This window comes from Equus caballus, chromosome X (genome assembly GCF_041296265.1).
Source record: "Equus caballus isolate H_3958 breed thoroughbred chromosome X, TB-T2T, whole genome shotgun sequence".
In the NCBI taxonomy this organism is placed as follows: Eukaryota; Metazoa; Chordata; class Mammalia; order Perissodactyla; family Equidae; genus Equus; species Equus caballus.
Window position 1 is genome coordinate 105,491,646 of NC_091715.1, and position 14,993 is coordinate 105,506,638.

Here is a 14,993-nt window from a genome sequence, read left to right on the forward strand (position 1 = left end):
GCAACCCGGTATTCATATATATATACCAACAAATCCGAAACAAAAATCTTACAAAGCAATCCTAACCCTTACTATGTGTGATGCACTCTGACATTTTCTGTTCTATTCTTTTTTATATTTTTAATTGCCGGTTGTGAACAATAAATTGACTTCATGACCTCATCAATGCCTCACAATCCACAGTTTAAAAACAGTGTATTATTGAGTATCTAATGGCTCCCTATAGTTCTGGCATTCTGTGATTTTGTGGCATGCCTTTATCTTCCTTTTAGAATAATAGTAACAATAGCTAGCATTTATTGAACTCTTAGTATGTGCCAGATACTGTTTTAAGCACTTTATCCATATGAAATAACAATTTTTCAACAACTGTGACTACTTTTATGAGTCCAGTTTTAAAGATGAGGAAAATCAATGTGGCTGATATCTGCACCAAATTTAGTGGACTACAAAATAAATTTCATAGTGTATTTAAAATGATTTGAATATCTTAGCACATCACCATTTTATAAAATAAAGTATTATCTTGCCTGCCTTTACTATTTTAAGCTCTGAAGGGCACTATACAAATTGCCCAGGTCTGAGGGGAGAAAAAAATCAATAACCTAACTGAGACTCATTATTGGCTCTAAAAGTCATTTCTCTTACTTATTCTAATATTGTGTAATTAATCCTAAAGCAAGTGCTCATAATGCCACACCAGGGAACATTCATACATAGGTGTGACAACTACTCAAGTAGACACCTTAATTCTTGTGGAGACGCACTATCAGCAGATTGTCAGTAGAACAATACAAAAGACTCCATGTGTGTCCATAGTCATTGTACACCTTTATTGTGTGCTGTATTGTAAAAACAAACATGGGTGCTATTTCTTCCCCATTCCAGTAATTACCCAACTATTGAGCACCACTGCCAACATTCATCTTTTATGAATTGGTTGGAAGGACCCAGAATATGATAATATGTTACTGTTACGACTAAATTCCACTGAGTATATAGTTTAGGGGGTGCCGATGGAGCAGATTTGAAATATTTCAAACCAGTTCTTTTTGGATAAACAATAGAGATAGTTGATATTTAATAACTTCTGCAGTAAATCTCATAAAAATCCATAATTTCATTTATTCATTAAACAATTACTATTGAGCGCCTACTATATACTACATACTGATTTTGGAACCAGAGATTCAGCAGCGAACATAACAAAGAACCTACACTCAGGGAGCTTACTTGTTCTGTGTTTTGTAAATTCGGATTTTTCTGTATTGCATTTGTTTATAGAGAGGCACTCATATATTATAGTCCCTTTGGTGGAGAGGCAGTGGGAATTATATATGTCATTTATTTAAAAGATTTGAGTGCCTTTTATGCATAGCGGTAGTGGAAGAGCTACAGGAAACAATAAAGAATAAATGTCTCTACTCTCAAAAGGCTTACAGTCTAGTGGTTCCTAACCAGGGGCTATTTTGCCCTCAGGGGACATTTGTCAATGTCTGGGGATATTTTTGGTTATCACAGCTGGGGCAGCAGGGAATTAGAGCTACAGGCATCTAGCGGGTTGAGGCCAGGAATGCTGTTAAACATCCCCCAGTGCACAAGACATTTCCACAATGAATAATTTTCTGGCCCAAAATGTCAAGAGTGTCCAGATTGAGAAACCTTGAGTTAGAGAGACAAGCTACATACATTGGAAGTGTTGTTTTTAATTACAAGGTAGTAGATGATAAATGTTAAATGGGTGATACAGACAAGAGAAAGATTATTCTAGAATGAATCATTTATGGGAGGCTTCATGAAGGAAGTGGGGCTCAAGCTGAAGTATGTCATTCTTCTGCTCAAAACAGAGGAAAGCCTATAGAGCCTTGTGACTTCTCTGACTTCATCTCCTACCACTCTCCCCTTCACCCCTCCACTCCAGCCAAATGGCTTTGCATTTCCTTGTAAATATCAAGCATCCTTCTACTCACGGAATCTGCTCTTGCTGTTCCCTTTGATTCAAATGTCCTTTCCTAAGATGTCCACATACCCACTCCCTCACTTCCTGAAGGTCTCTGCGGTGTTCAACTTCTTAATAGAGACCCCTTCCCTAATCATATTCTATATAAAATATTAACTACTGCCCCTTTCCCCTTATTATACTTTTTGGTCTCCATAGTAAGACTGTATCTGGCCCAGAGCAGACACTCAAGAAATATGTGTAGATTGAGTGTATTAGTTAAATATTAATAATGGCACAGTTCAGGGGCTGGCCCCGTGGCCGAGTGGTTAAGTTCGCGCGCTCCACTGCAGGCGTCCCAGTGTTTCGTTGGTTCGAACCCTGGGTGCGGACATGGCACTGCTCATCAAGCCACGCTGAGGCAGCATCCCACATACCACAACCAGAAGAACCCACAACGAGAAATATACAACTATGTACTGGGGGGCTTTGGGGAGAAAAAGGAAAAAATAAAATCTTTAAAAAAATTTAAAAAAAATTGAGAATATTCATAAAAATAATAATAATAATAATGGCACAGTTCTTCAGCCCGAGCAGTGAAAAGAATCTTTACTAAAGGTGTCTGACTACTGTTATCCCTAAGGAGCTAGAACAGTGCCTACCTCATAGCAGGGACTTCATAAAAAGTGAATAAAGAATGATGAAATAGCGAGCAAAGGGAGATTAATATAATCAAAACAAGACTATAAACACCTTTGAAAAGTATTCTTAGGACAATTACTACATTCTATGTGTACTGGCACATCTGGGTACATATAATAAATGTTTTATTTTTAATTCTAACTATTCTTATCAGCTTTTCCAATTTATATCCATTCAGTTCCTTGTAGTTTAGAAACGCAGTTTCTGAAATTCTATATCCTAGCTCTACGTTAAGCCAGGTATTGTATAAAACATAAGTACATTTTAAGAAGTCTAATTTAAAGGTTGCTCTTTACCAAGCCTGTTCTACAATTTTCTGGTTTTATTTGCACTTAATCTAGTTGACCCACCTTGCACTCAGGGAGCCACTACACACAACGATGCTAATGCTAATACCAATAGCAACCAACGTTTACGGAGGACTTTTTGTGCTAAGGACTGTCCTGAAGGCTGTGCCTACATTACCTGTTTTCGTTCGTATTACAGGAGACCCATGTCATCACATTCATATATATTAACCAACTCTAATTTACTTCCTTTTTTTTTTTTTTTAAAGATTGGCACCTCAGCTAACATCTGTTGCCAATCTTTTTTACCCTTCTTCTTCTTCTCCCCAAAGCCCCCCAGTACATAGTTGTATATTCTAGTTGTAGGTCCCTCTGGCTCTGCTATGTGGGACGCTGCCACAACGTGGCCTAATGAGTGGTGCTAGGTCTGCGCCCAGAATCCGAAGGGATGAAACCTGGGCCGGCAAACCGGAGCCCGCGAACTTAACCTCTCAGCCTGGGCCGACCCCTCTAATTTACTTTCTGTTGCTGGTCCAAGGCCCAAACCCCCAAACCCCTGAACTATGACAACTTGCACCCCGCTTCCAGCCCCGTTTTCTTTTCCACGGCCTCTCGGCACCTCTAGAAGAGACACAAGCGCTCCTACCCCTCCCTCGTGCTACGCTTTGGGAACCATGGCAACCAAAGCTTTTCCCCTACTCCTCTCCCGGCAGTCCAGCGGGCACCAGAACAGAGGATCCGCTACGTAAGCGCGCGAGTGTCTGCCTAGCAACAGTGCCCCGGACCAGGAAGCGCGCCCAGAGGGGGGCGGGGCGAGAGAGCCGGCGCGCGCAAACGAAACGCCTTTACAGCCTCGCCACAGGGTGGAGCCTGGTCAGTCAGCTGGGGCAGAGTAGCGATTGTCGCTCGAGCGCGCGATTTCTTATCCTCTCAGCTTTAGACCCGGGAAACTAGCTTTTGGGATTGAAAAGGGTACGGAATTACCCCACAATGTCTGGTGAGTCAGGCCAACCTCAGGCCGGCCCCTCACATGGTGGGCTATACCTGCCGAACTCTGAGAGAAATCGGGTTGGGGTCCTGCGAGGGGTCGGAAGGGCCGACGCCCAAGGGCCCAGGTCCTGGATCCAAAAGGTTCTTGAGCAAATAACAGACTCACCTCGCCGGCGGGTCACGCCCTCGGAGGTGGTGCCTGTCGCTGTGGTGGCCGTCCAAAGATACCTGTTAGAGGATGAGCCCCGCGACAGGATTCGCAAACCTCCCCTTTACTGCTATGATGTGACGATCTCGGACGGGGTGTACCAGGAGAAGTGCTACCTGGACCCCAGCCTGAATTCTCTCGTATATAAAAATATTCTTAAAGTTGGCATAGAAATGAGAATTTCCAGAGTCTCGTGTGTTTACAACGAGAGAAGGTTAGGTCAGGGGATCCTGTGCATAGATAACGTCCACTGTGGGAAGACCCTGGAAGCTATTTCTTTAGAAACGCCCTTCAGAAATAGAGCGCATGAGGAGATACCGGAGAGGCCCTTAAGGGGCGGCAAGAGTCATTACCTGGCCCTGTGGAATAACGAAGATCCGTATGGAGATATCTGGTTAACCAACAAGCAACCTGAGGAACACAATTTTAACAGTAAGTAATTCGCGGGAACGACGGCGCACGGGTAGGCGGAAAAGAGTTTTCAGGAGCTTGCGTTCATGGGAAAGGAAACGAAGGTGCTTTGGTATTTTTAATTACAAGCCGGGAGTGGTAGTAGACGAGATTTCACGAGTGACGGGGACGCCGGCTTAATGAAACTTACACGGTCCGCATCTTGCTTTGGTTGTAGAAGTGGCCATTCTGAAAGTGTCGGAATACTTCTTACATTTAATCTGGCGAACGTACTGATGTTGTAGTTAGTATTCCTCGTGTTCATTATACGTTTGACTACCACGGACTTAATCTTAGTTTCATTCGCATTCCAGTTGTGGAAATAGTACTTTCTGTGTTGCTTGGAGAGTGGATAGATTTGAATTCAGCGTCAAAGTTGTAGATATTTGTGGTTTTGCATGTTTTAACCTTTATTCAAAAAAGGATGTTCTGTAATTTATTCCTGAATAATTTAATGAAACACCATGTTTATGTCTTTGAGTGTAGCAGTTATGTACATATCGCTTTTTCAATGTGTGATTTTGTGGGAAGGCTTGGAATTCTCATTTTTATGTTTTTTTATTACTTCCCACGGGCTATACTGATCTGAGAGTTTCAATTCTGTATCAGAAGTAGAAAGTTAACCTGAAAATGCCAGCTCGTAATTAGCAACTGCTCTAGAATATCTTTTATCTGTAAGAGGTGGAAGTAAGGAGAATGATAGTACTATAGTCATATACGTGTATGGGATGGGGAGGAAATAAAATGCGAACGATAAAGACGAAAGTACTGGAGAGAGAAATATAATTCTCTACATTTACTGCTTTTCAGGGTTTTTTTACATTGCAATCATAATGCTAGATCATGGGTAATAATCTTACTGTGACGTGTAACAGCAACGAACTTTAAAGGGAAAAGATAACTAGGTCAAAAATATGCAATTAAAGTAATAAACAGTTATAAGGGGGAAAAGGTGTTATTGAAATGTGTCGCCACGGATGATTTATATAACAAGCTTTAAAAGCAAGATAGTCATTTCAGGGATGAAATAATGGAATGATTTTTATCTCAAGCATGGAATAAGGCAGCAGCGCGTTACTACTCTGTCCATCATTTTCATTTTTAGAATTTAATATATAAATGAAAAATGGGTGCTCTAGAAGAAGAATTGAGAGGAATAATAATTTGTAAAAGAATATTTCACTTTTCTGCTTATAAAAGTAATATCTATTCATTATTGAAGCAGTATTTTTATTATAAAAGGCAATGTCCATCTGCTAAAAGATCCAAACTATATATATTAAAAATGTAGGGGCCTGCCGTGTGGCAGAGCGGTTAATTTCCCGAGCTCCACTTGGCGGCCCAGGGTTTCCCTGGTTCGGATCCTGGGTGGGGACTTGGCGCCGCCCTTCAGGCCACGTAGGGGCGGTATCCCATGTGCTACAACTAGAAGGACCCACAACTAAAAGTATACAACTGTGTGCTGGGGGGATTTGGGGAGGGGAAAAAACTTAAAAGATTGGCAACAGTTGTTAGCTCAGGTGCCAATCTTAAAAAAAAAAAGTAAGACCCAAGTATAGTAAAATGTTGATGACAAAATCTAGAACTGGGTGTATTGATGTTCTTTCAGGTTTGCTGTATGTTTGAAATTTTTAATAATAAAAGGTTGGGGTGGAGTGGAAGGCCCCTTTTGCCTCCTCCTGTGCTTTCAACTTTCCTCTCAAAACTCCAAACTGTCAGCAGTTGATATGGATATACCATGATTTATGTGATCATGCCCATGTGAATGGGTAATTTGTAGTTTTAGGCAGTCATCGGTTTTTCAGTTTTAGATCCAGTGCTGAACATCATTAGGATATGCACGTATTTGTTCACTGTGTTCAAATAGTTCTGTTGAATGGATGGATTCCTAGAAGAGAAACTGCTGGATTAAAGAGTAATTGAATTTTTTAATTTAATGGATATTGACAAATCATCTTCTGAAAAAGTTCTCTTAATTTACATTCCCACTAACATGTATATGAGAATGCCCATTTCCCCCATCGTACTATTTTTAAATTATATCTTTTGACTTTTTCTAATTAATATATAGGATTTCTTTGCTAATGGATATTAAGTTTTTGTCTGCTATATATTGCAAATTATTTTCTCACATTGTCTCTTTTAACTTTATGGTGTGTTTTTGTACTTTTAAAAGTTTTCTATTAAGGTACAATGTATATAGTAACGTGGAAAAGTCTTAAAAATACAGCTTGATCAATGTTTACACATATATACATCTTTGTAACCACTTCCACCTCCCCTATCCCCCCCCACCCCCCCATCAAGATATGGGACACTTCAGGCACCCCAAAAGGCTCCTTCTTGCCCTTCCTGGTCAATACTCTACCCCAAAGGTAACCAATATTGTGATCTCGGGTGGCCCCCTGGCGGAGTGGTTAAGTTCGCGTGCTCCGCTTGGTGGCCCCGGGTTTCGCTGGTGGGTTTTGCTGATTCGAATCCTGGGCGCGGACATGGCGCCGCTCTTCCGGCCACGCTGAGGTAGAGTCCCACTTGCGACAACTAGAAGGACCCACAGCTAAAAATACACGACTATGTACTGGGGGAATTTGGGGAGAAAAAACGGGAAAAAATATATTGTGATCTCAAAGACAGCTTTTTAAAATGGAAGTTAGTTAAAATACCACTCTCCTACCGAAATCTCTCCAGTAGCTCCTCATTGCCCTTAGACCACAATCCAGACTTCTACAGGGGATCCACAAACCCCTACAAAGGTTGGCAAACTGTAAAGAGCTAGATCCTAAATCTTTTTGTCTTTGCTGGATATATGGTCTGTGTGGCAGCTGTTCAACTTTGCCATTGTATAGCGAAAGCAGCCATAGACAGAGTGTAGCTTAACGGATTTGGCTGTTTTTCAATAGAATTTTATTTACAAAACAGGCAGCAAGCTGGATTTGCCTCACGCTGTAGTTTGTGTTCTCCTACCCTACGGAATCCCCTTCCTCACTTCATCTCTTGTTTTTTTTTTAAGATTTTTTTCCTTTTTCTCCCGAAAGCCCCCCAGTACATAGTTGCATATTTTTTTTAGTTGTGGGTCCTTCTAGTTGTGGCATGTGGGACGCTGCCTCAGCGTGGCCTGATGAACGGTGCCATGTCCGCATCCAGGTTCCCAACCGGCGAAACCCTGGGCCCGCCAAGGCGGAGTGTGTGAACTTAACCACTTCGCCACTGACCGGCCCTTTCTAACCTCATCTCTAACCTCTCTCCTCCACCATTTTGTTTCAGCAATACCAGCCTCGTTTTTAATCCTTAAACCTCCAAACTCTTTCCTGCCTCAGATACTTTGCTCCTGCTTTTTCCTCTTTCTGGTAAGTTCCTTCCCATCCTCAAGTTTCAGCTCAAATATAAAAAACATGTTAGAAAAGGGCTATTTAAATATGTATTCCTTCCCTGTTTATTATTATTACTTCACTGTGCAAGTGCCCTTCATAGAATTAATAACACTCAAATTATTTTCTTTCTCCTCCCACTAGTTTATAAGATCCATGAGGGCAAGGACTCTGTTTTTTTCACTGCTGTGGATTATTTTCCCTATACCCAGAACAATGTCTGGCACGTAGTAGGCGTTCAGCGTTTGTTGAATAAAGGAGTGAATGAAATAAATTACATTAATGGATTTTCTAATGTTGAGCCACTTTTGTATCTTTACTTGGTCATAGTTGTTATTTTTACATCTGTGTGTTCAGGTGAATTTAGTCCATAGGTTTTGTTACTTTTTGAGTGGGGTACTGTTTCAGTCCAATTTGTGTATCAGGTTAATATTAGCTTAGTAGAATGAGTTGGGAAGCTGGCCTGTTTTTTTGTGTTTATGGAAATCATGTGTTCATTGAAAGTTTGGTAGGATTTACCCCTAAAGCTATTGGAAGCTGGGACCTTGGGCTGGTATAGGGGGCTGAGGGAATGACTCCTTTTCAATTTCTTGTAGAAAAAGTAGTAAAACCAACAATGCTTTTTCTTGAGTCCATTTTTGAGAGCCGATGTTTCGATCTCATTTCCACCCTTTGGGAAATCTCATTTCACCTAGATGTCAAAGTTGTACACAGTAGTTCATAGTTTTTAATCTCTGTCTTGTTAGTTACATTCCTTTTTACATTCCTAATGTTTGTATGTTCATCCTTTTTCGTGATCAGCCTTGCCAGAGGTTTATGTATGTTTTTGCTATTCAAAAAAAAAAAACCCAAAGACTCTCAGCTTTATTAATTAAGAAGTCTGTAGTGGGGAGATGTTTTCTACTTTATTTCTGCTATCATCTTTAATTCCTTTTATTTCCTTTGTTCATATTTTTTTGTATTACCTTCTTAGTTGAATGCTTGTTTCATTTATTTCTTTGTTTATTACTTCCAAATGCTTTTAAAATTCTGAAATTTTCCGTGGATACTGCTTTTGTCTGCATCCTCCAGATTTTGAAGTGTAGAGATTTCATTGTCACTCATGTTTTCTGATTTTAAATTTGAGTTCCTCTCTAACTCCCAGAAGTTTAGAAAAAGCTTGCTTATTGGATATGAAGTTCCTTATTATACCAAGTTTTAAAATTTTAATTAAAATATTCCATATCCTTATTTTAAAATCTATTTTCTTTGCTCATTTCTCTGAGAGGAATATTGGTTTCTCTTTATGGTGGTGGTGGTGTTCATTTCTCCTTATATTTCTCAAAGTTTTTGATTTAGATGTTTATATAATGTGTAAAATTTTATAAATTATTAATATCTTTTTGGTGTATTTTACTCTTTTTCAGTATGGAGTTTGTCTCTTTTTACCATGAATTATATTTTGTCTGATATTTCTGTTTACCACTTCTGCTGTCTTTTAGTTAACATTTAAAGCAATGGTTCTTAAACGTGGGTGGGCATCCATTTCACCTTAAAAGTGTTTTAAAATGCAGACTGCTGGGTGCCACCACCAGCTTCTGATTCAGTAGGTCTGTGGTAGGGACCTAGAATTTGCATTTCTAACAAGTTCTCTGGTGATAATTGATGCTGCTGGTGTAAAGGCCACATTTTGAGAACCACTGCTTTAGCGTATATATCTTTGTCCATCACTTTATTTTCATTTTGTTTTAAATTTGTCTCTTTTAAGAAACATGTAGCTAAGATTTTGCTTTTTGACCCAAACCAATTCTTTTTTTAAGAGACGAATTTTATTAGATTAAATTTAATGTGGTCAATGACGTTTGTACCTGTTCTTGAAATCCGAATCTGTTTACTATATTCCATGCTCTATTTTTTTTTTTACCTTTGCAAGATTTAAAAATGTTTTTTCTTCCAGTGCTTTAGAAATTATACATTATATTTGTATTCTGCTGGTGGATACCTTTAATGTTTTAACAAAATTATTTAAACTCACATTTTTGTATCAATCTCTAGAATTATTCAGAATTTATAATAAACTCCTCCTGAACAAGAAAAGATGTTTAGGACTCTCCTTGGTCATGATGCAATTTGGTATACTGCTGTACTGAATTTGGAAGGATTTGATTTGGTGTTTTTGCTATCATAAATGATTTGGGTTTGTAGATTTCTCTTTTGTACTATTTCAGTCATAATTTTTCAGGATTTGTCTGATTTATAAAATGAATTGGTACAATTTCTACATTTTCCTGTACTCTGGAACAACTTATAGTCAAAGGAAAGAGCTTTCTTTGAAAATTGTTAGAATTTTCTTGTAAAACCATGTGAACCTTGTCCTATGTTTGGAAGTCATTATTTGTGAATTTTTCATTTTCTTCCGTGGTTATTGACCTATTCCAGTTTTCTTCTGCTTCTTAGGGCAATATTGGTAATTCGTGTTTTCCTAGAAGATTATCTATTTCACTGACGTATTCAAGTTTAGTGATATATAATCATATACAATAATCTTTAAAATTTTTTCTCTATAGTTGATCACATCCCAGACGTTATATTTTTTTTCTTTCTTCATGATTGCACTTGTCAAACTTCTACCTTTTCATTAAGTTTTTGTGGGAATTGAATTTACCAGTTCTACTATTTTCTAATTCATTATTTTCATCATTAATCTTTATTTCTTTCTGCATCCCTTGGATTTATTCTTTTGCAGGAATTTTCAGTGTTTGGTCCAAGGACCCCTAGGCGTGTCCCTAAGATCTTTTCAGGGGATTCACAACATCAAAACTATTTTCATAATAAAAATACTAAAACTTTTATTTACCTTTTTTCACTCTCATTCTCTCAAAAGTATACATTGGAGTTTTCCAGAGGCTACATGACATATGACATTGAAACAGACTAAATGCCAAGGAAAATATGTGTATACAGCTATCTTCTGTTAAGCTAGACATTAAAGAGACTTGCAAAAACATAAAACAATGCCACTTTTCTCACTACATTTTTTGTTTTGGAAAATATAGTCATTTCTCAAAAAATGTATATATGATACATAATAGGCTTATTGTTATTTTTAAAGGAATTAATGAATATTTTTCTATTTTTTAGTTTTATGTTATAATGTGCTAAATATTGATAGAAATCACGCACATAAACAAAAGCTTTTTGAAGTCTTCAATAATTTTTAAGAATGAAGGGGTTCTGAGACCAAAAAGTTTGAGAATCACTGTTCTATTGCTTACTATCTATTTATATTGAATATCTAATTCATTTTCATTCTTTCTTTTGATAATGCACACACTTATTTCTATGAATTTGCACAGATTCTTCATTGTCTATATATGGCCTATAATTTATTTTTGGATTTAAGATATATATATATTCTATGAAGTTTGTGAGTTAAAAAATCAAACTGGGAAGACGTTAATCGGGCAGATGTTTGATCACAGCTAACTCTCTGCACCCAATTATAGCAGAAATAGTGGCTCTTAGAACTCTGATTTTACAGAACCACGGAGCTCTTGAATTTATTCCAGGCAGTAAATGGGGTTTATGTGCCTTCATTGATCAAGAGTGTTCCACATACATTCCTGATAATTTAGAGCTGATCCACGATTTGTCTGACCATATTAAAAAGGAAATCACTTGATTACATCAGATCAAATATTAAGACCTGTGATCCTGGGTTAGTAATGTATTGGGAGAATCTGGAAGGAGAATTACACAAGGTATTCTAATACTGAAAATAGTGTCTTTTTTTATGCTAGAGGCGTATTCATAAATTACCATTTAAACTCTTATTAAAAAGAATTTGCAAGTGTGGTGTTCATGCCAAAATGTTGAGTAGGTGATACATTATGTAAATAAATACGGAAGTGGAGGATGCCTTAGTGAAGTAAATATTGGAACAAATACAAATTCAAGTCTTAAAAGTTGGGCCTGTGGGCTATGAGAGAGCAAAATGTGGGGAGAATTGCAGATGGAACCCCTCTTAACCCAAGGAAGAATAAAATCAGAAATACAGGTTAATCTTTTAAAGATGGTAAATAACTTTTAAGCAGTTTTTGTGTTTTCCAGGGAGCTTGGAGATTAAAACATTTCAAAGTAAATTATGTGGCATATGAGACAATAATAAATGCTAAGTGGAAAAATAAAATGGGATGGGGGATAAGTAAAGGGATCAGTTTTCAATAGGGTGGTTAGGGATAACATCACTGAGAAAGTGACTTTTGAGCAAAACTTGAAGGAGAGGGGAAAGGAAGTCAACTTGGGTATCTAAGAGGAAGAAATTCCAGGCAGAGGGAACAGCATGTCCAAAGGCCCTGATACAAGACCATGTCCTGCATGTTTGGGAAAGATAGAACTTACACATAGGAAACTAAGGTGAGGGCAATACAGAAATATATCATAAAACAATTCTATAAATTAAATACAGAAGTGCTTAGTAGTGAGAAAATATTCCATGGCATTAAATTTTGTCCACAAAATTTCTGAAGGGAGGTGAATTTAGATCCAAGTCTCCCAGGAGATAATGACACAGTTTGACAAGGTGGAGGGCGTTCTAGATGGAACGGTGTGTCAGTTGATATAGGCATTTACCTATGTTCCAGGCACATAGTAAGTCATGTAATGTGTATATATAAGCTATTGTTATTAGGCATAGTGTGTATTATTAAGTTTTACATATGAGAAGTATATAGACTGGCTTAGGTGATGAAAAAGAGTTGCTTTGAGGATGATCTAACTACTGTTTTTAACCATTAAAATAGAATTTTGAAATTACCATGACGTATTAAGTAGCATTGTTTTTCGTTTTTGTATTCTAGATACCAAAATAATTTCCCTTTCTCAACTTGAAATGACCTGGACTAACAGAAGAAGTTTTCCTGCTTTGCTTGTGAGAATCTTGCATAAATCAAAACTGCGATACTATGGAAAACCTGATAAAAATATGATTGAGCCATACCAGGTATAAGTGATAAGATCTTATATGATAATTTAACAGTTATAGATTATAACTTACAGACTCGACTCCATATTAGGGTAATTTATGTTTAAATGACATTTTATAAGTTCGATTTAATAATTTGAAAAATGTGCATAAATGTATATTTCGAGGTATTTTTCTATGTAATTTCTCATACAAGAAGGAATTCTTTCTGTATGGGCACCCTGTAGTTCCCTGATACAGCTAGTCTCCACATCTTTTTCTGTATATTCAGTCTTTTCTTCTCTACTGTGCTGTCTACAGCAGCATATAAACATACTCTAGTCTTCCATTTTAAAAAAAGGAAAAAAATCTCCTTTGAGCTCGGGACTCCTCTACTCCCAGTCTCCTCTTCAGGCAGACTCCTCGAAGAAGTGGTCAACACTAGATGTTTTCACTTTCTTGCTTCCCATTTACCTCTCAAATCAATTAGTTTGGCTTTTTTCTTCAGCTGGGCAGTCGCTAGAGACCTTCTAATTGTCAATCTGACCCTTTTCTTTTTCTTGTGCCATATAGTGCTGATGAGAACTGCTTTCTTGGTTTCTGTCCTGTTTTCTTTTTTTACTTAACATTTTTACTGTACTTTCATGTTACCAAGAATTATTTTAGGTGTTTTATTATGGTTTTTTTGTAGAAGTTATATGTACTTTTAGTGAATTTGGAAAATGTAGAAAACTGTATAAATAAAGCTGACAAATATTACCACCCCAAATTCTACCACACAGAGCCACTGTTAATATTAAAGTGTGTTTTATTCCCTTTTTTGTATGTATATATGTCTACACACATATATACTTATAATTTATATACACATATCAGTGATATCATATGTATACCATATATATCACATCTATGTGTATATTATGCATATCATATATTGCATATGGCTGTATATCATATATCACATTAAATTATCCTACGAAATGGGAATCATGTTGTACATAAAATTTTGAATCATTTAGCATTTTCTTAAGTATTTTCTCATATAGCTAAAAATTCTTCATTCATAACTTTTCATAATTAATAGAGTCTATCATATGATATCATAAATTATTCAGTCATTTCCCTATAGATTTGCTTTCTCATTCTTAAAATTTGAACACCCTGTAGATAAAAGTGACAAACATTCATGTGCTTTTACTCCATTTTTGTCTAGACCTTTTTGGAAGTTGCCGACAGTTCAGGCACTGTGTCAGTGATTATGTGGAATGCCCTGTGTCCCGAGTGGTATAAAAGTTTGCGAGTTGGTTTAGTTCTTCTGCTTCAAGATTATTCTGTTAAAAAGAGTTATCCAGTCAGGACGCAGCCTCTCCCTGCGGATCCACAGATCAAATTAATTTCTACAATGGGTTAAGTATTCAATTAATTTGTTATTTTGTGGCTTTTTTGGGTATGAATTTGCGAAGTACTCTGTTGTCCAGAGGCCCTCAAAAATAACTGAAGCTGTTAGAACCTGACAATCCTTTAAACCTGACAAACCATAAAATTTTCAAGCAGTCACTTAATAATTATACTTATTTATTATTGAGTTTATTAAGAAAAACCATCTGTGATATTTATTGTTGAGTAATGAATGAGCTCTACTTGAGATGTACTTATTTTTGTTTTATTTTTTGTATTATAGTATTAAGCTAATGACTTGAATATGGTTTTCTGTTAGAGGTGCTATTTGAAAGGACTTTTGTCAACATTTTATTTTGAAATAATTTCAAACTTACATAAAAGTTGAAAGAATAGTGTAAAGACCTCCCGTATACCCTTAATACAGACTCAACAATTGTTAATATTTACCTTTGCTTTATCATTTGCGCGTGCTCTCTCTCTCCATGTATAATATATTTGTGTGTGTGTCCTCTGAACCATTTGAGAGTAAGTGGCAGCCATCATATATACCCCTTTACCTCTAAGCACTTTAATAATATTTCAATCTATATTTCCTATGAAAAAAATCACTCTTACATAATCACAGTGCAGTTATCAAAATCAGGAAATTTAAAATTGATACAATACTGTTATCTATAGTCAATATTCAAATGTTGCCAATTGCTTT

At 37.1% G+C, this 14,993-nt stretch overlaps 1 protein-coding gene across 1 annotated transcript in view; it reads left to right on the forward strand.

Moving 5' to 3' along the window:
- Window positions 1-3,709: 3,709 nt before the first annotated feature.
- RADX (RPA1 related single stranded DNA binding protein, X-linked) overlaps window positions 3,710-14,993 on the forward strand; it is a 68,248-nt gene continuing 56,964 nt past the window's right edge. The window contains exons 1-3 of the mRNA XM_001493046.7: window positions 3,710-4,558; window positions 12,783-12,925; window positions 14,100-14,292. Of these exons, the coding sequence (XP_001493096.3) occupies window positions 3,919-4,558; window positions 12,783-12,925; window positions 14,100-14,292 (976 nt within the window). The 5' untranslated portion in view covers window positions 3,710-3,918. The remainder of the gene's footprint in view (window positions 4,559-12,782; window positions 12,926-14,099; window positions 14,293-14,993) is intronic.